The sequence below is a fragment of the Xiphophorus hellerii genome, chromosome 7 (genome assembly GCF_003331165.1).
Source record: "Xiphophorus hellerii strain 12219 chromosome 7, Xiphophorus_hellerii-4.1, whole genome shotgun sequence".
Taxonomy (NCBI): Eukaryota; Metazoa; Chordata; class Actinopteri; order Cyprinodontiformes; family Poeciliidae; genus Xiphophorus; species Xiphophorus hellerii.
This window is the reverse complement of record NC_045678.1, coordinates 11,338,943-11,365,531: the sequence shown is the minus strand read 5'-3', so window position 1 is coordinate 11,365,531 and position 26,589 is coordinate 11,338,943. Positions and strand designations below refer to the sequence as shown.

Sequence of the window (26,589 nt, the reverse complement as noted above, 5' to 3'; positions counted from 1 at the left end):
CTGTCCCTGTGAAGCCGGGGTACGACAAGGGGGGGAAGCATTATTGTGAGATGCTGCGGAGAACTAATAGCCGTCTCCGCGAACAATGCTGCTCAGCCATTAACCCTGGATTAACCCTGTATTAGCACTGCTCGCTGGGTTAGCCTGCCACTAATGTCTTTTATTGATCTATTAGCCGGAGAATCAAACCGTGTGCGACTCATGGCATTTCCTGCATGCGCCGTTGTTCAGGGGTTGGGTGTGCACCCGGATCTAAGTGGCCACAGCTGTTGACCTCTGGGGTCAGGGAAGTTATCCTCAGACCGCCTGCGTCCCCGCCGGGGAAGGAAGACACCAAACCAAACATTTGGCGGAAAAGCAACACTGTTGTATTGTGGTTACAAGGTGTTACGTGAGACTCTACAGTCACTCGTCTCGACTGGCTGACAGCCAGAAAAGAAGATCTGTTTCCTTTTTCTGTGATAATGATTTTTTTGTTTTTTTTGCGTGTGTGTGTGAAATCTTTGGCAATAACACCATTGTTGTGTTTCAACTATCCTCCCCATGAATCATATCATAACCGTGTTGCCAACATTGTGACATCTCTGGAACCAGCACCACATGAGCACGAACAAACAACGAGTCCTCGCAGCTGCAATTACATCAGCAAAGCTACAAAACACAACGTGCGCACACCAAGTTTTGAGCCCACATGCCGTCCAAAATGTTTCCTGCAGCAGTATCATTCATTGCGACACAACTTCAGACTTGACTGGAAGACACATTTCCCACAGATGAATTGTCATTTCATTCTGTTCCTACTTCCATTTTATACCAGTGTACTTACGCTATTGCTTTCACGTTTATTCTTCTTTCTAAATTAGTTCTTTCCGGAACTATGGACAAACAATTTTTTTAATCAAATCTCACTAATTATTTAATTTGATTTCAGTTTATTTTCTGAAAACTGAAAACTTTGTATTACACCCCACTGAACTGATTTTTGTTTGGGCCAGTTGGTTATGATGAAATATGACAGAAACTGGGTACAGTTTAGACTGCAACATACCCAACAGCAAACAGTTTCTACATGACTAAATCTACAAAAGTTTGAGATAAAGGAGTGAAATGACCAACACCTCTTCAATATTCATACTTTTAATTATTCAAAAGGTAAAAACAAGAATAGAAACCCAACATCAGGACTTAAACCCAACCTACCAAAGAAAATCCAAAATATGTTTCTGGAAACAAAAGGGCACTGGAGATTTGAACAACAATTACTCCCAATATTAAATTTAAGAAATCTAGCAACTTTAGAAACACTAGATGCAGATATTTTGAAGCAAAGGTTTTTTATTAAAAAACAAATAATGCCTTGCAAAAAGGTACTTACTGAATTCTACACCTTTCATCCTAAAACATGCAAACTATTCAAAACAGGAACCCTTCAGAAGAGGCACACAAACTTCAATCACTGGGACAGTCCTTGAAGTTCCACCAAAAGTGTGATTTTTTCCCCTTATAATCTTGAATAAAATCATACAAGGTGAGATAAGAAAGAGTAAGAAGAAACAATCTGTACTTTTGCCAAGATTAGCTAGATTAGTTTGTTGTTGTACTGCCATATTTTGAGCTACAATAATTAGCGCTGCATGAGTAATGGAAAAAATAAACAAATTATTAAATGTGTGAATGGCTTACACTTATTCTTTTTTTCTGTGTGGGAGTGTACAGTGTGTGCATGGTGCATGTGTGGAACTGTGAACATGTGTGTTTTTGATGGGTTAAAATCTCAAAGGCTTGTTCAAATAATTAATCAAATTAAAATATTTAACTTAATATTAGAAATCCCAAGTCAAGTCTATCCTAAGAGACTTGAAGCAATAAAAACTAGTCTTATGTTAACGCCATTTACTCTCATGATGCAATATTGGAAACATCGCAGTACAATTCATCAAATAGATCAACCTTTACTTTCACCAATGGCACAGATAAGACAAAATATGGAAGGATGAGATATTAAAGCTCACTGTTAATTGTGAAAATCGTTTTTAAAAATTGTACAAAATGCAATTATGTCACACAAAAGTTGAAATAAGCAAGTTGGAAATTTGCCAAAATTTATAATATTCACAATAACATGTGTACAAAACATGGCAAGTTACTGGAAAGGGCAATTCTGAGCTTTCCTCTGAAAAGAGCTTTTCTTGTCACATAAAAGGAGCCTCTGCAGAGCTTTTATCAGTGTGTAATATTCCGTACTTATAGGTGGCAGGAGCTCTCGCCTCTTAGGACAATTAGTCAGAAGCTTTTCTAACATGAATGAATGACTGCATAGGACAAAAGCACAGCCGTGTAAACATTTTTCCACAAACGTCATAAAACTGCGCAGTTTTTACATTTTAATTTGCAGTTCATTTGTTTGTGAGCCTCAAAGTTGATAGGATCACAAGAACTTCAAATTATTTTGATTACGCAACACATGGATGCAACATATGGCAGTTTACAAATTGTAAACACCCCTGATAAAATGAGATAAAAATAAATCTTTCTGAAATCTTACCTAAAATATGCAGTGACATTTACTGCACATCTTAGATGAAAAACAAATCTGTTTTGGGGCAAAAATAAGGTTTAACAACCTGGTTGCTAAACTACGTTGTGACTAAAGAATCTCCTGTTCAGCTATCCAAGTACAACTTTCCATACATTGCAAAACTTCAGCTAAAGTCATAGGATCCAAAGGAATAAAGCAATCTCAAAGTTTTAAAGAATGGGTCAGGGCAAGGGTAGAAAAAAAAATCCACGGGAAGAGATAAAGACATTTCAGGCAGGTACAGTATTCTACCAGGAAAACAACGTCAAAATCTGGAATGTGTTTTACTTTTGGTCCACAACTCCAAAAACATTTGGCACAAATAGCTCTAAGAAAAACAACAACAACCACATGTTCAGAGAAACATGTTGGTGGCAGTGTCATGGTCTGGGGTTCCTTTTACTCAGCTGCAATTGGTAATTTTCCTCAAAAGTGGATGAAATTGTGAACACTTCCAGTTTTGGGAAGAAAGGAATTCATATTTCGGTAGAGAAAGCACTCCAAGCACATCAAAAAATGGCTTCCCCAAAAGAACATCAAAGTTATAAACGCTATATAAATAATCTACCAAAGTCCAGAACTAAAATCTGCAAGTTCTTCTGAAGTGTGTTACAGACAACAATCCTCATAACTGCATTTATTTTGAGACTGTTTAAAAGAGTAGTGGATGAATATTTCCAACACAAGATCAAACCTAAATGTTACCAACAAGCTTCGACTTGTTGGTAATGTTGTCACACTGTATTTTTTTCCGCTTTATTTAAAGCATGTTAACCAAACCAACAGAGACGTATTATGCCAAAAGGTTTCACTGAAATGTTAAGTGAAGTAATGCACTTGAGTTAGCTCAAGCCCAAGGTCTTCTCTGCAAAACACAAGCCCTATTTATTGAGGATTTTGGGCCCTGCAACTTTGCCGACAACAACATCTATAAAGCAATCTGATGAAGTGAGGGGAGTATAAAAAGCTTAGTATTTTCTTTTTAAATCAAAAATAAGAGGCACTCTATCTGTAAAACTAAGCTTAGCAAGAAGAAGCTTTTCTTCTTCTTCTTCTTCTTGTTCTTTCCCTTAAAACCTTTCGACAACTGCGGGAGAACAGAACAGCAGATGATTAGAGCGATTCGTCCACAAATCTGCTTATAATCCTCCCTTATCCTCTTTTACGGCGTCGAGGTTTCAAGGTTTATTTGCTATTAATCTGTCTCCGTTTACCTCCCAACAACTCCCCTTATAAAAAGTTGTGAGTGGAGAAAGCAAACCCGAAAAGTTGGATGGGCAGAGATTGGAGATACACCTGTTAAAGAGAGCCCACAGCTTTTCCGTCAATCCGGGTAAGGGTGTTAACGGAGTGTCTGCGCACGGCTTTAAATAAAACCAACAGTGCAGCCAATGGAGCGTAGAGTGGCGTGTGTTGCCGCTTGTCAGAGTGAGGGCCATTTCAGAGCTACGCTGCTTGTTTTCTGGGTTAGCGTACCGCGGTATCTCCGAGGACCAGACCAGCTGCTGCTCACATTCATTTCACTTCCCATTAAAGGTGAAATAAATCAGAGTCCCCACAGAACCTCCGGAGAGACGAAGGAAGCACACACACACTCACACTCACCGTCAGGCAGAGGAAGTTGGACGTGTGCAAACAGAACTAAACACGCATTAATGCCTGTGTGAGTGTGATTGTGTTGGCGTGCGCGCGTGTGTGTGCTAGAAGGTGTCTGCACACGGCATAACCTGGATCGCATGCATGGAAAATATCAGAAAAGAGAGGAAACGCTGTGTATGTGTGTGTGCTTGCGTGTGTGTGCGTCCCTCTGCATGTGTGAGTATCTGACAGCGCAGCGAGGAGAGTGACTGGGTCTGTGTGAAGGGGGGCTATTTCTGGCGTCTCTCTCTCCCTCTCTCTCTCTCTCTTTTTTTTCCCTGCTGCCGCAAAGAAACACGATCGGCGTCCGGGAAACGAGAGCTGGCAGCAAGCAATCATCTGCCTGCCGTGCGCACACACACATACACACACCACTCAGACAGCACCTCGCAGCGCTGAGCAACACGCGCCATGGCAACGGAACAGCCGCAATTAGAGGCGAAGAGCCTTTTCCCCTCCATCGAGGGAGAGACGGAGAGCAAAATGAAAGGAAAAAAGAGAGCAGGCGAGAGAGAGAGAGAGGGAGCGAGAGAGGGGGAGAAGAGTGTCAGGGAAAACAGCACGGCACAGGAAAGAAGAAGAAGAGAGCGTGATGAAGAAGTGAAAATGAGTAGGAGCAAGGCTAAGAGGTGAAGGGGTGAGGTTGAGCAAAGGAAGACGGATTTCCAAAATAGGAGGCTGCAAGACAAACAAGCGGGAAAACCGGGGATAAAACAAGAAGGGGAAAGAAAGGCAAAGAGGTTAGATGAGAAGGGTGGAGGCGTGCGGTGAAGGAGGGGGGGAGGCAGGCTGTTTCTCCTGTGTGAGCCAGGCTAATGAAAGATGAATGAGGGAGGCAGCGGTGGGAAGGAGAGTGTGGCTGCGGGCGATGCCTGGCTGAGCCTGCTGTGCATGCGTGTGTGTGTGTGCGTATGTGTGTGTGTCCAAGGCCTGACAAGGTTTGCGTGCGTGCCGGAGTCGGGCGGCTTTCGCAACAGGGATGGTATTGTGTATACAATATCAGGAGCAAATGGTCAACCATAATAAACACACACATGTAGGGATCATAAACATGCAGGAGCGCACGAGCGCTACGCCGCTCTCCGTAGCGACGGCCTGCCACCGACTGTACGCGCGCAGTCAATCATTAGCACTCGCACGGCATCTCCGCGCCTCGCTCACTTATTCAGACCCGCCATCTATCATGCTGTCAGTCACTCTTTGAAAGCGTCTCTCGGCGCCCTCCAGAGTCTGCGCTAAATCCCTCATTTGCCACCTCTCCCGATCTCCTCCAATATCCCACCTTGCCATTCAGTCCGTACCACTACCCAAGCCATCAATTTGCCTCCCCCACCCCTCTCTGACAGAGTTCACCTTTTCGCCTGCCTCTAATTGTTGTGCCGAACATCCTCGGAGCGGTGTGCGAACGGCACTTGATCGGCTCGGAGGACAACTCCTTCCTGAAGCGTGGAAGGGCAGCCAGACAGAGAAGTCATCCTGAACTCGATTGCACTTCCTCCTCTCGAGACTGACTGCCTTTTACTTCCTCATTTTCCGACAGAGAGCCCCTCGTGCTGTCTGCAGTTATTCTGCTGATGACCTCTCTGAACTTTTCTCCAAGTACGAGGGATACTGGTGACAAAAGTTACTGGTTTCTGTCTAAGTTATAGGCGAGATACAGCTATAAAACCTGTCGGACACAAAAGTTAGAGGTTTGAATTCTGAAACAAAACAGTAAACTAACCTAAAGCCTAGTTGAGTCTTTAAACAGATTTCATAACTTGCTGCAATAAATCGCGCATGTTGGAGACTCTGTTTCTTTCACCTTATATGGTCCTTCATTTATAAAAAAGCTGCATCTGTGGGCAGCGGAGTTGACTATGCCTTCCACCCATGACAGACCTGCCAAATCCTCTCTGCCAGTTTCAAACAACTTTTGGTGTAGGTAGTGATGATGATGCGGCGCTGCAACTCACTGGGAATAAAATGGCTTGGCTTCATTAAAGAGAATCTCACTGCAGAGAGATAAGATAAGATTCCGTAACCTGCAATCCCGTGTCTCCACTCCTTCAGGATGTCGATCGCACCGACAGAGCAAGATTTTACAGAGATGCCCTCCATTATTTAAATATGCGGCCCCATTGAATACTTCTAGCTTCTAGGCACAACTTGGGTGTGCTGTTTGTACCGGGTGACTTTGGCTGAATTGTGGTACATGCTGGTTGACGAATGGAGCTACCATCCCATAGTGGTGCGTGACCAAGCTGGCAACCAGAATGAAGAGCAGGTGCCAGGCTGTTGTGAGAGTGAATGGTACTTTCACACATCACTGAGGCTCCTTTCTGTTAAAGAAGTTTATTTTTTAATTGCCAATAAGCACGTTTCTTTCAGACTTCTTCATCCAATCCATAAACTTCACCGAACAAAATGAGATATGTAGATGCAAGGTACATATGTAATTCTGCTGCTAAACGCAAATGCATTATTACTTAAACCACTTAAAAGTAGGGAAACACGATATATCAGAATTAACATCTGGTTTGGCCGACGTTAGTCTTTTAAAAAATACATATAGGTAACGGCCCGACAAGTAAAAATGTGCTGATGTTAATAACCGGTATTTATTTCCATATTATTGCTGTTTGTGTATGTTTAAGGAGGAGAGAGGTTTGGTCATGTGGTATTCATTTGGGTAATGTTTAAATGAAGCAGAGATGCACTCAATCAAGTTTATTTGCATAGCACATTTCAGCAACAAGGCAGTTCTTGTTGCTGAAATGTTAGTAGGTTTTTGGTGTTAAAAGGGTAGGGAAAAATATTTACTATCTGTAAATATCGGTTATCTGCCATATTAATATCACATCGGTGGAATTGTCACATCGGTGCATCCCTAATTAAAATGTAAAAAGCAGTAGCATAAGATTAATTGTCAACAGGCACCGACATAAGGAAATAATTCAAAAGACGGCAACGTTAAGCATGGCTAAAGCAGTGCTAGGCTACAGATTCGTCTGGTGTGGCTCATATTTTTTGTGAAACCATTTTCCATTTTTCTCTTGATCATATACCTTTTATTGCAAGTGTCAAGAAAACATTACTAGAACATGGTAAAAGTCAATAAAATAGCTGTACTGCTGCATTTCTAATAAATATAAGAAAATAGTGGGTATATGAGCTCTTACTCGTTGTTCTGATGAATCGTTGGCTATCTAATCCCTAAGACATAACAACTTTAGAAAGAGTTTTTAAAAATGATCGCCAAATCTCAATTTAAATATGAGCCTGTAGTGCAAATGCATTTGTACATGCAACATTCTGCATTTTACACATGAAAACAAAGGAAGAAAAGCAACTTTAAAAAGGTAAGCCTTGCCAAAGCACCGCAGGTGATTCAACCAGAGTGCTTTTAGCTTGATATTTTTCTAATATAATTTTTTCTTTTTCAGCACAGTCATTAGCCTTTCCCGCAAACAACAATGGCTTACTTAGATATAGCAAAAGCTAGGCAGTGCATAAAAAGACATGTTCAGCCCTTTTTTGCATCGTGTTTACGTGATGATTTGGGTTGCTAGGTGTTGATGTGATAAAGCAGGCGCTCCCATATATGTAGGCTACTAATCCTCAACGCAACCATCTAGGGCTCAGCTCGCAAAAACTGTAGACTCTTTGAGGAAAACAAAAACTGCTACCTTTGACTTCATTAATTGCAAACAATGCACGTAAACTTCTCACAAATCCTGTACAATGGGCCGCCACCTATTTGTGGTTCAGTATTCACCGTCTCATCTATTCGCTGATTCTTCTGTGGAACACATCTACAAATTATTCGCGGAAAATTTGCCTATATGCAGATTTTTTTCATAAAGCGTATCTAAATTATTTCAACAAAGATGTACTTTGGAAGCTGAAATACCTAGATGCAATGCTACTTGACACACTATTGGCTGCACTCCCTACAGTGGAAATCAGGATGTTAGCTTCAGTGGTTGTGCCAAGACGGTTTCCACTCTGCGCATCAATGCGCATTAAGGTATGCTTGGTGTTTGAACTGTTAAAATAATCAGTTATAAGCGTCTTTGGAGGGGATCTCAAGTTTTTGTGAATTTCAGCTTTTTGCAGGTTGCGGTCCAGCGGGGGTGCCATGTTGTAGGGAATCACACTGTTGTCAGCCGGCTGAGTTTTTTTTTTTTTTTTTTTCATTTTTTTCTCCGAAGAGTTTTTGCGGCGCTAGTGGCTCGTATTTTTTTCTACAGTAGGCAGACAGGAAGGAGGGTGAGGAGAGGGGGGAAGACATGCGGCAAAGGTCGTCAGGACCGGGAGTCGAACCCGCGACGTCCGTGTCGAGGACTAAGGCCTCCAAACGTGGGGCGTGCTAACCCCCTGCGCCACCACAGCACGCCCCAGCCGGCTGAGTTTTAACATTTCTGCAGCAATTTAGAGTGGATTTGGATATAACGTATTGTGCAATGCAATAAGACGTTATGTACTCACACACTGTAACCCTGCTATTCATAGAGAGATAAATTGTTATATTTGTGTATTAATGAAGTATTGTTCATGTTCATTCTTTGGGCCGGTTTTTGCCAGTTTTCACTCAACGTGCAACTTCTCATCTGACTCCTCCTAACCAAAGGCTGTTTTTTCCCCATTATCTGGCTGTCAGTTAAACACATCAAAAAGCTTTAATGGCACGCTAAAGGCAATTTACTCCGACAGAAAAGAACTGATTTTCAAAACAACATAAAACAAGACCAAGATCCAGAAACAAGATACAGCTCCGCTCATACGAGTTATCAGCTGTGAATAACCACTATGACCCAACGTTGTGACTGAAAATAATTTGATCGTCTAGTTTATTGCCTCTCTTTAGATGGTTGAGTTGTTGTCTGCTGGCCCCTCAAGACAAGCTTTCCTTTGTTAACTAAGAGCATGTGATCAGCCACCCAAAAGTGTGGGAAAAAAAAAAATCACTAATCTGCTTCAATCCTGGACAAGAGAAACTTCCTTATGTCGCGTGAAATGACATTTAAATAAACAGATCTTTATCTACAGTATATCATTTACTTTGATCATACTTTGATCATGAGGTCAGCATGGGGGTAACAACTGAGGGCGTGAATCCCTTTCCAGACAGACCTACAAAGGCACTTTGTGCATTTCTATTTCTCGTCAGTGTCATGTGTGAACATTTCGCAGATTGTTTAGAGAAAAAAAAAATTACGCAGAAACACGCCAACAGGCACACCTGCATGGGCACAGATGCACAGCAATGGCGGATGGAAGCACACGGAGACCCTGGGGGACGAAAGCAGCCAGCGCTCACCACCAGAATAAAACCCAAACAAAGAGACATCCTGTTTCCTGGAACACAACACCGCTCAACTCGCGGCACTGGGAGCCAGTAAACACACTCGTTCGCACAAACACAAAATCTGTCCGTCGTCGGCCTCTGAGAAAGCGTCTCACTGTTTCGTGCATGCGGCTGTGCGCCTGCTGACGCCACCGACGGTGCCTTCGAGTGTTTCCGCACATGGGTTTATCCTTGTGAGCGGCTGCGGCTAAAAGTGAGTGTATGCGTGTGTATGTGTGTGTCAGAGAAAGAGAGAGACAGAGAGTAGGGAGGGAGAGCAGATGATAGAGTAGGCTTTAGCGATTCCCTGGAGTGTGAGGCAGCGTTTACGGCACTCTCAGAGCAGCCAGAGTGATGAATATTTAAAGACGTGCCTGAAAGAGCAGGAGGAGGGGGAGCTGGGCGGGTGCGCGCCTGTTTGTGTTTGGTTGTGAATGCGTGTGCGGGGAAGGTTTTCGTTTTTTTACCATCTAATTTTGAATTTACGTGCAGGTATACCAATGTCGCTGCCTTATGCACCTCTGCGCATGTTTTAATTTACACTAATTTCCTAACTATTGGCCAGATTACAGTTTAAATGCTTTTGTTATCTTTCAATTTTTATTTATTAATTTTGACATGTAATTTAATGCATCAAGGTCAATAGATACAAATGGTGTTTATCAAAAAATACAAAACAGCCCAATTCAAGTCATCAGTTTGGAACATCAGTTTATAACCAATCCCAGCTTAAATGCTTTGATTTAAATACAAATCTACATTTGTTTACAGTTTTTGGTGATTGGTGTCTGCACAAAAATCGCCCGCATGCTCGCAAATACATTTAAAATGCAGCCTACATCTTCCCTCCAGCCCAGTCTGTGTGCGTGTGTGTGTGTGTGTGCACCTCACACAGTGCTGCCTGCAGGTCACCCGTCCGTCTGAAGACGGATTGTGGAGCGATCACGCTGCCTGAGATTTAATATACAAGTGCGTTCGCTCAGGCGCACGCAGGAGGTGTTGTCACATATCCGCCAAATATCAGCTGGGCCCCACAGCCGTATGCGGCTTGGTGCAGCTGGCTGCTTAAAGAGCATGACATGCGACACCACACACTTGGATTTACAGAATGTGTGTTAATAAGAAAATAATAGAAATATCCAACCTGATGATCAGCGGGGTGTTTTAATATTCCAACTGCTGTAGAATACAACCACATTAACGCCTGATTTTGCTGGAAACCCCTTAATTAGACCTTTCATTTGCCCAAATTCAGGGTTTCTGAAAGTCCAGAATTTTCCAGTTTTAATAAGACTGTGGATACTTAAGCATTAATTGAGTTTTATGACATGCTAAAGGGTTATGTCCCTGTTTTTAAGCATGTGAACATATTAAGATTAGTATGAGAAAAACTCTGGCCTGGATTATTCAAGATTTTATACATATGAAAAATCTATAAATAAATAAATATTTATTAGGGATGTTAACATTAATGCATGCGATTAATCAAAATAGTTTAACGCTTTAATGTTACATAATGCACATTAATCGCATTATAAAAGCGTTTCTCCTGTAGGGGCTACACAGCAGTATGGTCTTGTACTGCGGTCAGCAATGGAGAGTCGAAAATACAAGTGAAAAGATGAATGAGGAGAGTCAGACTGGTGTGCTCAGTGGCAAATTTTGCTTAAAAAACCGCAGTGGACGTTTGGATAAAACTACGGTAGTTTGTTGCCTACTTATTGCAATGTTGAATAAGCACAGTCCAAAGCACCAGTCAATTTATAGTTAACATTTCTAAAATATGTTTGAAACAAAATGGCTTCTTTTAGACTGTCCGGTACATAAAAACCAGGAAAACTGAAATGTTTGTTTTGAAACAATAAAATATTGCAAAAGACAACCTGCATTTTTTTTACCTATCAGGCTTACAAAGTTAAGCATGGTGATTAATAGTGATCAATAACAGCGGTAGGGTGTGATTAATCTGAAAATTTTTTAATGATCGACTGAAAAAACTAATATCTACATATATTCCAAATTTTTTATCTTTTCCATAATTGAGTAAGATGTAAAGTCTGGGAGCTATTTTTTATATACTCGAAAACAGTAAAATCTACTTCAAGGCTTGTCAAGACATTCATCCAGTAGGAAGAAAAATACAATGTTAAAAAAAATTGTTTTGTAACACAAAATAATGCTTCTTTGTGCTCCGAACATGTCCTATACATTACCTGTAAATGAAGATTCTTCTTAAATTTTACTATCCTTTTGCTTTCTGGAAGAGAAAGTCAAGAATTACTAAAAGGACCAACCAGCTACTAGCTACTACGATGGAGAACAACCTAGGTTTAATGTGTCACTGCGTACAGAAATGTGTTGGTAAAGAAGGTAAAAAAAAAAAAGAAACTCCACCAAATATGACTGCATCAAAGTGTGACTTCATACGGGTCAACAAGTCTCCATTGACGGGCATGTTCTACCATCATGTTAAGCTTACCCGACCTCTCAAGACCAAGGATGAGCTTTAGTCAGATCTTGTGAGGCAGTTCGTGGGAATTCTCTTGGCTTTAGTTGTTTTCTGAGTCAACTGAATTTGAAAGGAATCATGCAATTCATTTTCATTGCAGTTTGAAAAAGAAATTATTTGTGACCATCCTTTAAAGTCATGGTAAAATTTAAGATGTAAAGCAGTTTATTATACACCATGTGTGTTTAAATGTGCCAATATGAAGAGTGCCGGTCTTGTGTCTGTGAAGAGTCTTTTGGTGTTGGGAAGAGGTCAGCCCACTTTTAGTGTTGGTTGTGTAGAAGCAATGGTTTTAAATGTGGTAGTGGATGGTGATCTCTCCATGTTTTGTTGGTTATTGAATATTTAGTTGCCTTATTAATGTAATATTGGACCACCTTTGGTGTGTGACCATTTGTGTTGTAGCGACAACATTTCTTGTCTGGTTCTAATTATTGGCTGCTATGTTTTTTGTGTGAGATAATTTTGTAAATGATGAATTTTGTTTTATTGTCGCACTCCTTTTGGTTGGTCTATTGTTGCCATCATTGTAAGTGAGGAATGTTTGTCTAATTGTGTATCAATCTCCATAAGATTCATCCCTCTATGCATTTGGTCAATTGGTTTTCAACAATGAAATTTCATGTTTTGTTGTTTGCACTGTTTAGAAGTCACCCACTGGATTTTAATAGGGAAATATTGTATTGAATTGCATACAGGGTGCAGTAAAATTGGAAGGGAGTGGAAAGATCTTGTTTTGGGGATCACTTTGGGAAACCATCTTAAGAAGGAGTGGTTAGGTTGAGCATTTACCTTATCTTTGCAACAGTGATTGTTGATTTGGGGCACCTGAGGACATGGTAAGGTCTTCATTTAGTTAAACCCTTACTGCCGACTAACTTGTCTCTCCACCGCAAAATCTGACAAGGTAGCACAGATGATCAGAACACTGACAAAGCGGAGCCGTTCCTGACCACACTGATTTAGAGCATGGACATTGGTGCTTCAGAAAAGGCCATAAGAAACCTCATGCATATTGTTAAGTATGGCGGGGGATCTATGATGCTGTGGCTCTAGGAACCTTAAATATAATGAATCCTGAATAAAAATCTGGTGGCCTTTAATACAAGACTGAAAATACGTTACGATTTATGTTTTTGAGCAGAATAACAATCCAAAACAAAACAGAAATGACAAAAATCAGTGTTCTTCCATGGTTATTAACCAGGACTCTGGCTGATCAAGAAAGAGTATATCCAGGATTGATCAAATATCCCTCTCTCTGCATGCTTCGACCCAGTGAAAGGTTATAAGCGAAGAGTACTTGCTATTCTCTTGGCTTCGGGGGGTTTACACAATAAAGTGTTAACAAGAGGGGTACAAAGTAGAGGAATTTTGTCAGAAATTATTGTTTCAATGTGAGAATTTTCCACTGAATAAACGCAGACGACTTAAAGGTTGGATTTATCTGCAATTTCCATTATCATGTAATGCTGCAGCTGTTGAAGAGGCTTTTTTTAAAAAAGACTTTTTACACATTTTTAGAAGGGTCGTCAACAAAATTTGCCCAAATCTGTAAATGTAATTTCAAAGCAATAAAAACCAGAGAGTCCTGACATTCTCAAAGATGCGAGTGCGAACCCTGCATTTTGCCTTTCAGCTTCCGTTTACTTGCTGAAGCTGAGAAAACACCACAAAAAGACAGTAGGGTAGGCAGAGCAAACCACACACCAGCCTACACAGACACAGAGGCGCGAGCACACATCCAGCCGCTCTGAATGCGAGACACTCCGAGGCGCAGAGGCAAGCAACGGAAGGAAGGGACTGTCGAAAGGAAGGAACGCAAAAGAGCGAGAGAAAGAGAAAGGGAGCTCATCCTGGGATGCAGAACGCCAAATACAGTGAGATAAGAGTTAATGTATCCCCCCCACCACACACACACACACACACACACCCCTTCTTCAGCCCTCCTCTTTGGCTCTCTCTTTCTGTCTTCCTCCCTCCATCCATTCCCCCCCCCCTCCACCTCCCACTCTTCCCCGTTCTCTTTGAGGGATGAATAATAACTGCTGCTCTGAGATTTCCTCCCTCGTTTTTCAAAGCGCAGAACGGGGATGTGGAAGGTCTGCCTGGCCCGGATTGTTTGTGCGCGCGAACTCACGAGCGTGCGGCGTGCGTCGAAGCACACACAGATGAACGCACACTTTGTCTTGTACTCGCTGCTCGCCCGGAGCAGGGAAATCAGATCTCCTCTAGAGAAAGGCAGAAAGGAAGGGGGGTTAGGCTTTGACGCTGTAGGCAGCCCATACCAAAAAAAAATAAAAAATCCCCTGCAAGCACGTATAGGTCTACAGACACCACGAAACCCACAGGCAGCATCGAGGGAAACCAAGAATAACTAGGAGGATGCAAGCTACCTCCTGGGGTGACAGGGTGAACTCAAGGTTAGAGACGCATCACCGGTTCAAGCTCTGCCGCCAGGGCCAATTTATCCACGCTGAAGCACCCTCCTTTGGGCACGTAACTCTGATTGCTCAAAGGCATCGAGCTCAGACGGAAAGGAAAAAAAAAAAAACAACAACATCAGAGAAAGACTAGAAGACAAGCCCTCAGAAAAAGGAGAAAAAGCAGGCGGTGGATGTGGGGCCAGGCTTTATTCCTGCTCGTTCACAAGAGAGGGGTTGTTTAGGCGAGGTCTGGGTCGGTTACTAGTATGAAGCTGCTGGGTTTTTTTTCGTTTTTTTTTTACATGACGAATTTTAAGTGTGCAGAAGAATGATGCAAAATTTCCCTCAAGTGAGCAGGCTGACTTCAGCACCTGCCTACACACAGAAAGTCTGATGTTTGCTTCTTCCTTTGCTTTCGCTTTAGACTTGACAAAGTGTCTTCAGTCTCGCATTGAGAATCCAATCTGAATGTTCATGACCTAGCGATCAAAACTAATCGATTAAACTGAAATATTTGCATCGCAAGATTTTTTTTATTTTTTAACCAGTAAGACAGCTTAGATGAGTAGAGAGAATGCAACTTCAGGGTTCCAACTTTTTCATCAGACCATCCTACGAGTATAGCTGAACCGCAGATTTTGTCTTCGATTTAAATTGAGGATAAATGGTATCAAGAAAACCTGTATTGCAACAGCTACACCACTTTCTGTTAGCATTTTAATTTAGTCTTTTTCTTACTTTCTTTTACTTTATATTTATTATTATTATTATTATTATTATTATTATTATTATTACCTGTTTCATCTGTCCCTACTTTATGGCACTTTGAGTAATGTTTCTTTAGATGTACTTTCTAAGTAAAATAGAATGAATTAATCTGAAACTCCACCTTTGAATGGCAAAATGGCCTTGGATTGACGTAGTTAAAGTTGGGACTCTGTGACATAAGGCTGATTTAAAGTAAGTCTTCTAAGAAGAAAGGGTCAAAATTCCTCTGCAGTGATTACAACAACTTTGCCAAATATTGCTAATGCTTAATTCAAGTGGCTGAGGTTTAAGGGGTAGTTACATTTTCACTCAAGACCAGGTTGGTTTGTGTATCTCATTTCACTTGATTAGTTTAAAAACTGCATTTAGTTTTTACTCAGGTTGTCTTTGTTTCATATTGAAATTAGTTTGATGATCCGAAACATTTTAGCGCGACACAAAAGTAAAAACAGACAAAATCCGTAAAGGGGTAAAAACTCGTTCCCAGAACTGTCGCTCCATGTTCTACATTTCGTCTGAACTTTTTGAGTAAATCCCGTGAAAGCGTGCTACTTTTCCTAAAGTTTTTCCCACAGAGAACCTTGACCGGGCCTCCGCACGCCACAAATGGAGCAAAAAGGCCTCGCAAAAGACTAGGAGCCGCACACGGAGCCACCACGCCGCTCTGAAATCAGCAGCCAGGTTCCGAGGAGAGGGCTTATTTATGCAAACAAGCGTACAAGCACGCACAGTAGGAATCTAGACAAGCCTTGTAAACAAACACACACCCACACCGTAAAGCACACAGGGGAGGCGATGTGAGAAGCAGACTGTGAAAACTCTAGTCGTGCCCGGGCAGTGCTACCACACACACAAGCGCGCACACACACACACACACACACGGATCGAGAGAGAGAAAGAAGCCGAGCCAGGCTGGAGAGCAAGAGAGAGTAGGAGAAAGACGCCGAAGGAGAAAGGGGAGGATAAGAAGGAGGCAGAAGTGAGAAGATGTGGGTGTCTGGTGCTACTTTTGCGTTGCCAAATGAGGGCAAGTGAGTGCGAGAAAGGAGAAAGAGAGAGAGAGAGAGAAAGAGAGAAAAAGAGAGAGAGAGATGTGTATGGTAAAATGATGTATAATGGCTCGTCCATGCATGTGTGAGGGAAAAAAAAAAAAGCAGGAGCGCTTTCCCATTTCAATTCGCAACAGCTGGTGTCGAATTAACACATTTACCAGTGAGCATTTGGAACAGATTAAAATTGTGTGTGGCGTCTGACTATGTATGCGTGTGTTTGCGAGTGTGGCAGCAGATGAGGGCCAAAACAAGAGTGTGTGTGCGTGTGTGTGTGCGGGGGTGCGTGGGCGTGTGTGTGGGAGTGCCTGCCGATGGATCAGGGCAGGCAGAAATGGCATCGAGACAGGGGGCGCAGAGCAGAGCGAGAAAGAGAGAGCTCTGCTCTACCCGCCGGCTTTAGCTGCTGCTGCCCTGGGCCGTCTCTCTAAGCCCTGTTTAGGAGGCTTTGGAGCTCAGATAGAAATAATCCCTCACTCAGACGCACACACACACACACACCCCCACACATGCTCGCGGGCGCGTGGAGAAGAGCTCGCAGGCAGACACAAGCAGCGGGGAAAATAAGCGGCGCACACACACTCTCGAGTTGAAGCGGACAAACACGCCGTGCGCTCCGCAGCAACAAGCAGCGACAGCACATTCGCCTCGACACAGAAAACCAGCCACCCACTTTACGCGCACGCGCAGCACAACACACGCGGAGCCGAGGCGGAGCGGAAGCGAGAGCACAGCGACATCGGCACGGCACCGTGACAAACACTTTACACACTCCGGCACTCAGCCGAGGGGAGGGAAGGAAAAGGAGGGAGAGACTGTGGAAAAGAGGCGAGGAGGTGGAAGAGGATATGAGCCGGGGAGACGAAGGGGGGGAGGAGGGGCGGGGGGGCTAACAAATTAATAGGAGCCGGAGATATATACAGCCAGCGCTGCTGCTGCCACCGCTGCTGCTGCTGCTGAACCAAGGGAGGAGGAGGAGGAGGATGGCGACGACGAGAGAGCAATTCATTCCTGTTTTCCCCTCGTTCATTCTCTGGAGGAAGGCAGAGCGGAGCCGAGCGAGAGCGTATTTGCTCAGGAGAGGGAGAGAGGGGCTTTGTGTGGAAAAGTGCAGGAGGAGAAGGAAGGAGGTGGTGGTGGTGGGGGTGACATAAAAACATAGAGGCAGAAAGATGGAAAGCCCGAGCGAGGAGGAGTAAAAATATGGGGGCTATAACAGACTTTTAGAGCGTAAAAGAGGGAGAGAGGAAGGAGAGCAGGGAGGTTAACACAGGATGCCGTTTGTCATCTTCATCAGCCAACAGCCAGGGAGGAGGAACGAGTGGAATAGATGGAGAGGTGAACGGCGAGAGAGGAAGGGTAAAGGGGGCGAAAGAGGGAGGGTGCATGTAGGGGGGAGGGGGGTAGTGTTTGAGCCGAGCCTTTGAAAGACGTTGACCCTGTAATTGACCTGTGTCTCCGCCTACATGGCTGTGGCGACAAGCAGAGCCGCTACAGCTAATCACTTAGTAACCCTGACCTGTCAATCACACCGGCTCGGTGAGGGAAGGTGGGGAGGGAGAGCTGGAGGACGGGAAGGGAAGCGGGTGAAAGAGTGATAACGGTGCTGTGGTGGGAGGGGGGGGTATCATTTACCGGACCTCACCTCAGCTGATGAAACTCCCGTTTTATAAAAAAGGCAATAAAATGCTTTCTTCCTCCATCTCTCACACACGCGCGACAACTTCCTTTATAGTGCTCGTACTGCAAAGTCTTTGTGAGAGCTCAGATAAGGGAGAACAAAGGACGAGATATGCTAAGGCAGCGGAGGAGGAGATAGGATGAGCGGAACAAAGCGAATCAAACAACAGGGTTTATATGGCGGCCAGGTGAGGCCAAGCAGCTACCTGTTAACCAGCGGGAAGGTGGACACCAGCAGGTAAACGGACGGATACCACTTCAGCGGCTTGATCTCCTCGGCCAAGGAAACCTGGAGGAGAAATAAAAAATAAAACCGTGGTTAACTTCACTGAGCAGAGAAACACTTTTTGCAAAAGAGTTCCCACCCCTAAACATTTTTTTTTTTCACAAATAAAAATGTGAAAAGGCTGGCATGCATTGGTTTTCAAACCCCCTTTCCTCCAACAGCCCTAAATGAGACCCAGTGCAACAAATTGCGTTCATAAATCACCTGTATGGAGAAAAAAGTCCACTACTGTGTAACTTGGCTTCGATCTAAATCCACGTGTGATGTTTGTCAGAGGTTTGTTAGAGAACACTAGAGAACAAGCGGCATCATGAAGGCCAAGAAACACAGCAGACAGGTCAGGAAAACGGTTGGGGAAAGGTTTAAAGTACTAATAAATAAAATACATTTTGTGTAGAGTTTACCCCAAGCAGGGAACGCAACATACATGTGGAATAACACAAGACCAAAATTAAAACTACTAGGCTACCTGGCAGCATCATGCTGTGGGGGTCATTTTCTTTAGCAGGAAACGAGGAAGCAGGAACGAGCACAATACTCGGTTCATGGAGACGTAGACGTGACTTAATACAGGGCAGTACTCAAAGAATATATGATAGAGGCCGGAAAGACTCGATAAATGTTTGAAAGGTCACCTTGTAGAAGGAAGTTCAATGGAACGGTTTAAATCAAAGCTTATTAGAAATGGTCCAGTCAAAGTAGAAACCTACTTGAAAATACTATTCGCAGAACACCCACATCCAAACTGACTGGGCTTGAGTGATTTTGTAAAACAAATGTTTTGTGGATGTAGAGTTTTGGTACAGACGTAAAATACGAGTGCAGCCAAGTGGTTCTACAAAAGTATTAACACACACCAACTCTTTAGATAACCTTTTTTTTTTAATTCTTTGAAAATCATCTATCTTTTTTTCCTTCCAGATCGTAATTATGTACACCGAGGTTTGTGGTTGCAATGTGGAAAAAAAAAAGAATACCTTCGCGAGGAGGCTGATAATCACACAAGCACCCGTAGTTAGCGCCTTAACGGGCAGATCACAGCACAGAGGCAGGCAACAAAGGCCAATTAGAACCTAATAAAATATTAAGATGCAGATAATACACAATATCCACACAAGTTATGAGAAAGAAACGGGAATTCCAATTAAACCAGAGGCTAATACTTTGCAGTTGTGCGAAGGAGGGGAGGCGAAGGCAATATTGCGGACGAACAGGCAGGAAGACAGAAAGATGCAGCAGCAGCTAAAAGTCGAGGAGGGTGGAAAGAGCTCGGTGCTGGAGAGCTTTTACAAGCCGTTATCTAATTCCCGGGAGAGGAGGACTCTCGCATCCGGAAGAGGCTGAAAAGAGCGGCCCCTGGATCGATTTTCTGCGCTGTGTTGTTTTTTTTTTTTTCTCCTCTCCCCCCCTCTCCCTCCTCCAGGCTCGGATGCAGCATCCGAGGCAGCGCAAAGTCTCCCTCCCTTTTATTTTTCTCTGTAACACACACAGAAACACACACACACACACACCGACGCTCGGAGCCAGGAGGCAGGCCCACGAGCTCCGGTCTCTACCCCCACATGCTGGAAATTAATTACTCACCAGAAAGACCCTGAGGCATGCAAGCTTTAACGCAGGCATTTTTAAACAATTCAAATGAAAATCTGGTGGTATTTTATCTTATACGTGTGTGTGTGCGTACACACAAACGTCGCCTGCTTACGATCAACGGAGAGGAAGTCGGTCGTATTTCTGCATCACTGTCTGTAACAGCACGACCCGAAGGCAGACGCTAGTTTTAGCCCTATTAGTGTCTGTTATTATGGGACTCTCTGGCATCAGTGGTCATGGTAAGATCTGCCTATTGTCGTCCTAACTTCATGTGTCACTGCATGAGTCACACCGCAGGAAAAAGGGAAGGACGCAAAGAAGAAAAAAAAAAAACAAACTGGAAAAACAAAACGCTCTAACGACCGGATCAAGCCAGGTAATCTCCAACAAGGAGGAATTTCAGCGAGCAACAGAACAGGATGTAGACTGGCAGGAGGAGGAGGAGGAGGAGGAGGAGGAGGAAGAGTGCGGGTGAAGTGCCTCGTGTTTTTAATCACAGTCCTCCGGTGTCAGAGGCCCCTTGCACAGCTCGGGAGGCAGAGGGGGAATGAAACCGTAATTATGCGGCGCGGGCGCAGCGCTCCCAACGTTAATGACACTCACTAGATTACAGACAGTTATCGCGAGCCGCCCCTCCCCCCCGCTGCCTCCCACCACCGCCGCCACCCACAGCAATCACCCCATCGCCTCGGCTGACGCTCGCCTCACAACAAGCTGCCTCTAAAAATAACCGCATCGGGTTTACTGAAGGTACAATCCGATTCGGCGGCGTTTTAAGGATTTTCACTGGGAAACTCTTAAAATATTCAGATTTTTTTTTTTTATAGGGCAACGTTGCTTCGACTACTCATGAATAATCACTAAAGGGATTAGTCGTATTTATGTGACGTGGGTTAGAGCATGCAACGCATTCTTGAAAACTCCCGCCTGCAACTTTTACATTTTAGGTAGCATTGATCTGAGCTCAATTAACACCAACTTCCGCAATTCTACAAAATAAGGATGTTATTGAAAAAGAATTATAATAAAATGTTATTTTTTCACAGAAAAAATTATGACAATATGTTCATATTTCCAACATGGAAAAAGAAATATTTTTCCTTTTCCTTGATGACAGCTAAAGTCATCAAGATGCCAACCGGGGAGTGGTAAAACTCGGAGAAGATACATGAGAAGTCAGTGTAGGCATAAATATATTCATTTTAGACTTTTCAAGGTAGACTTTGAATTGACTGTTTTTCTCCAATCTGGAAAAATTAGACATACAAGCTAAATATCAGTGGCAGACTGCCACTGATATTTACTTTCTCATCACTTTGAAAAGTTATGCAACTTGCATTTTGTATAAATTTAACAATGATTCATGTTCGATATTTGATCACATGGTAAAGCTCCATTAAACTGGTTGGTTTCTTGGACATGGACTTGCTTTTAGGCCTAGTCCACAATGTCTTAAAGTTAGGGCCATTCCAGAAGCTTAATATTAGCCTTCTTTAGCCATCCAAAACCTAGTTTTGGTGCTACTGTCCTTTCGAGACAAAATCTGATGTCGAAAAGTTGCATTTGTAATGAGGACACTTTGGCTAGGAAGTGGCTAACACTTTTCTTTCTCTCCTCTGCGGCTTACGTCAACTTCACTCATCTGTCAAGGTCCTCGTATTAACTGCAGTTTGTGGCATATTTTATTTTGAAAAATCTTTCGAAAAATATCAACTCCCGCCTCCGTTCCTCCTCTTTCCAGCAAAGATGCTTTCCACACGTCTGCAGTTCAGTCGTCTCTTTTGTAGCCACTTCAACTGAGCCACTAGCACAGTTAAACCACAAAGTTTTATGACACAAGATAGACATTTTGAGATGCGAGTGAGACGGACTTCCTTGTTCAGTCTTTAGCATACTGCAATTGTGATAAGCTTTTCTTGTTTATGCTTGGAGCATGCAATGCGGTGAGCTGTTGTGAGTAACCTGGAAAACCTGGAGTGGAGTTTTAGCGGTACGAATATTCTATCAATCAAGATGAACGGATTCTTTAGTGAAACAATAGGAAAAGCGATGTGGGAAGTAATGTTGTATTGCAAACGTCCTTTTTACAAATAAGCATTGCGACTTCCCTGATGTGTTGGTGGAACAGTGTTGTTTGCTTTGAAAACTTTCCATCTGTCAAGAACGGTAGCGACAGCATCATGCTGAGGGTTTCCTTCGCTGCAAGCGGTATTGATCTATTATTATGTACAGACAACGCAAGGATGAAAGAGGTGGAAAACTATTGCCAAACAAGTCAACTTCCTGATTAACTCAAGTAGATGGTTGAAGCTTGAACATCGCCCAAAAAGAAAAAAAAAAAAAGAATCACATCAACCTTGGTTTTGGAAGGGATAAGGCTTCTACAATGATCTGAACCTGATGAATGGTTTTTATCAAAGTATTGAAAAGCCTGTTTACGAATATTTGAGCTTCTACGCGTGTGTGTGTGTGTGTGTGGAGTAGAGAAAATTCATAAAAAAGTTCAAACCTGTGCACTCATTTCTTCTTTTTCAATCACCGAAGTCTGGGGTCGTACAATAATTCCACCCCGAAAACTAAAACAGTTCAAATTCTTCTTTAAAAGCTCAAAATGAAACCAATGTCGCTCCCCCCAGTCCCAACCCCGAAGACGAGGCATGTAAACTTCTCACCAGGCCTGCACCTCTGAGAGGCTGACTGCACCTTGCTCGCACAGACCTGTGCTGTCGGAGACAAATAAAATCAAAACTAAGTGGATTAATGAGGAGGCACTCATGCAGGGCTAAAGCTCAGTGGGATACAAGGTTAGGGATGTAGGAGCACACACACACACACACACACGCCCACCCCCACGCACACACACACAGATGCACAGACACATCACGTTATTACTCAAGGCAAAGCTTGTGTGGATTTGTAAACAAACGCCTCGAGAAGACGGAGAACAAGCGGCTCGCTGTTTGCACAGCCAGTTTTGTTGCTACCCGACGGGACCGAGCTGCTGCGTGTGCAAATGTGCTTAAAGGTGTGTGCGTCCGCGTGTGTGTGTGTGTCTGTGGTTTGATGACTTAAAAACCTCCTTTTGAATATGCTCTCCATGACCTGTGCTGCTGCGAGACCTCGTGGCGCTTGTGTGTGTGTGCGTGAATACATCTTTAAGCCCGACTGCCGACAAACGGCTCCAGACATAGACACACACACACACACAGAGATAGGTCACAACCATCTGACTTATGGCCCTGACAGCTGCCAGCATCAGTAATGTACGTCATCACTCTGCACAGACGCACGTCCGTAGACAGCGAGAGGGAAAGAGAGGGTGCCACGAGGTGCCAGGGAGAGGAATAAAGAATGACAAACTCAGGAAGCGACGTGTGCAAGCGCTAGAGAGCGGGGTGGGGGGAGGGTGGGGGCGGCGGCGGCAACACGACCCAGAGCCGGCGGTCTTTAGACAACCTGCAGGAATCGCTTTCTGTAGTTTACACCTGCTGCTACACACTCGTGACACACATGAACCGCAGCTCGCTGGCATGGCAAGAGCAATCTGGGAGGCTGTTGTTGTTGTTTTAAAGCATCGCAGCGCGCGCATAAACTCTCATAAATATTCATGGCCATGAACCTGGCTCGCTGCTTTATTCATGCTGCGTATGAGTACAAGACTGAGATAGACAGACGGCAAGGGAGGGGAAGGGGGTAGATGAGGGAGGGAGAGAGAGAGGTAGAGAGAGAGAGAGAGAGAGCGCAAAGCAAAAGGCAGGGAGGGGGGGGGGGGGAAGATGGAAATGAGGGAAGCGACTGGGAAGGAGAAATACGAGGAAAGAGTGTGATAAAAACCGCTGCTGACTTATTTACACTCTGTGCTACACATAGCAATTAGCCCACATGAGGAGGAGTGTGTGCTGCTGCTGTCACAAACACACACGTGCACAGGATGCCGTGAGGGTTACGCCAGTTCATTGTGCAGTAATTATCCCTGCCACTTAGGGGCAGCATCTACATAACCTTACCCCCTAACCTCAACTGCACACCTGGTTCCGCAGGGTGGAGACAACAGGAAGAACAGGAGCGGAGGGTTGCTTTTATGCTGCTAACTTTACGTAAGCCTCTGTTTTGCTTTACACTGCTGATGGAAGATGCCTTTATCGGAGTAGGTGTTAAAAGTAAACATTTCCGTTCTGTCTTTTGAATAACACATCATCTGAAGATGTGTCAAAGTAAAGGACGGGGGGCCAAATCCGGCCCGCCGTAAGTTTTTGCGCGGCCCTCTGGACTAAATAGTTGTGCGCTTAAATATTATTTGATCAATCAAATCGAAGCCGTTTTTATCTGTTTGCAGCCAAATATGAAAAGAGGTTTACTATTATTTAATATCAAGAAAGTACTCATCAAATATAGAGACAGCTATTTATTAATATTTTAACGGTTTGTTGATAGGTGGTTTTATCAATACGTGTCGCTATAACCGGCCCTTAGTGGCCATTCATGATCTTGATGTGGCTTGAAGTGAAAATGAGTGAAAAATCCCTGATTTTGAGGGGTTATTTTCTGGAGAACAGCATCTACAGCAAGGGAACAAGTTGAGAATTAACACCTCTTTAAATATCAAATGAAATGCAGCTTTTCATGATGCATTTTAAAAACTTTAGGACTTATTCTGGCAGAAAAACAGTTTTCAATCGGGTCAACGTAACTGGATACAAAAAGTATTGTTAAACTATTCCTGTGTTTCGGTGTTCCACAACCATTTTGCAGGATTTCCCCATCTCAGAATGACAACATTTTTACAAATACAAATGAAAGATTTCCAAATGCATTTTTAGCATTTCTATAATTATATATTGCACTAGTTTGCAATGCCACCATCTTAAACATGCCAACATATTTTATACTCAACATTAATTTTCTGAACTAACTCAGGCCTGAGCTATATTTTGACCTAATTCTATACTTTTCCAAAAATTCTTAAGACTATGAAGGATTTTTACTTTGTACAAAGGGGTAGGCAATTGTTTTAATGCAAACTATTTAAAATCATTAATCAGTTCCTGCTTTCTTTCTGGAGCTGTCCTGTTGCGTTAAATTCTACCACTTACACCAACTCACCGCTGAAGAAACCGCAGACCAGTATTTCATTTCTGTTTCCCATTTTGCCGTGCTCTATCTGATGTAACTTAGCGTAATTTACGTGCCCCTCCTACAAGCTGTGCACCTCTGATCCCTGGCATTTCCCCGAAGGGTCTCATTTCGAGCGCGACTACACGTGCATATGCACATGCACAAGCACTCCCAGGGGTATAATGTCAAGGGGTCAAATTGCTCCCTGCCGTGCTTGACACCTGCACCAGTGAGCAGGGTGAGCACTAATCCTGCAGAATCTGTAATCCTCACGATCGGCGCGCACGCATAATTGTGTGTTGAGAAATGCGGCGGCCGGAGAGTTACCTTTCGTCTCTCGCGCTCGGGGTTGAAGGTTCCCCGCCAGGACTGCATCTGTGGACGCACAATAGTAAGAGAGAATTATTAGTGGGGGGCAATGGGGGAGGAAACGCAGGAAATTCTGCGATTTTCTTTCTAGAGAGGAATGTTTAGAGGTCAGTGCCTGTGGTGACAAGCTGGAACAAATATCACGGCGATGCAAAATCCCTCCGCCCTCTCGCGCGGCCCTGCCAAATTGCCCAATTCACAGCAGAGCGCGGAGCTTAGAGGCAGAGGGGAGCACTTAAACAGCTCCCAGCATCTCACTAAAACGGATCAGCTCCAGCGCACACACACGCTATAACAAGGGAAGAGGAAAACAAGGCAGAGAGGGGGCAAAGAGAAACAAGAATATTTTTAAAAAAGGAGGTGGGGGGGCGGGGGGGCAAACACTGCAGATGTGAGATCTCGGCTAGGAACGTGGGAATGCTCCTGGCTCTTCCTCTCTGGAGAGAATGCGGGGGAAAATGTCAACAGGAACGTGCGTGCGACACATAAAGACGGCGCGCACAAGACTGGGATTTGTAATGGTTGAGATGGCGAGGGGGGGAGGGGAGGAAACTGGAAGTCAGGGGGTTTATCTAACCCAAGATGAAACTCGAGGTCTTCGTGCGCATACACAAAAACGGCAGCATGAGCAGTATGCACTAAAAGCTCCTCTGTTCTGCTATTTATTAACTCAATGTTGCCATGGTTTCTCCGTGCTGACGTGATTGTCATTGTAAATCTGTGTGTGTGTGTGACTGTGGTATGTTTGTGGGGAATGGTGGAGCAGGGTGTGTGTGTGGGTGTGGGGGGGGTGCAGCCATTTGGCCATTAGACTGAAGCTGTTCCACAGCAGCCCTCTGTTGTCCAGCTGAGCAGCACCATCCATCAAAATCAACAAATGCTGATAATAAGTGGCAATATCATTAAGCCGCGGCCAGGTCTCCTGAGTGCAAACACGCTTTAGCTGCAGTCAGAGGGTGGGAACTTCAGCTACGGTCCTCTGCAAAAGTAATCACACCCACTATTCCTTTTTATATTTTCACACATAATGCCAAAACTCAATGTATTAAACAGGGGATGTGCGGGTTTCAGAAAGTAATATTTAAGACTTTTAAAAACTTTTTAATGCCAACTTGAATGAAATTTAAAACAGACAAAATTAAAATATAAAGCTTTGTCCTTTCAACACTGGAAATGACTCTCTGCCTTAGCCTCATTAATGCCTAGCTTAAAAGATTTTTTTGCACAGAATCCACCTGGCCTCGTATGG

The 26,589-nt window shown here is 43.6% G+C and overlaps 1 protein-coding gene across 2 annotated transcripts in view; it reads right to left on the bottom strand.

Annotated features, from left to right (window-relative positions):
• Positions 1-26,589, bottom strand: part of LOC116723364 (cyclic AMP receptor-like protein A) — a 73,706-nt gene that overhangs the window by 17,078 nt on the left and 30,039 nt on the right. For both annotated transcript variants that reach the window (XM_032568199.1, XM_032568198.1), the window contains 2 exons: positions 25,299-25,346; positions 18,184-18,266 (listed from right to left, as the gene is read on the bottom strand). In XM_032568199.1, coding sequence (XP_032424090.1) covers positions 18,184-18,266; positions 25,299-25,346 — 131 coding nt within the window. The remainder of the gene's footprint in view (positions 1-18,183; positions 18,267-25,298; positions 25,347-26,589) is intronic.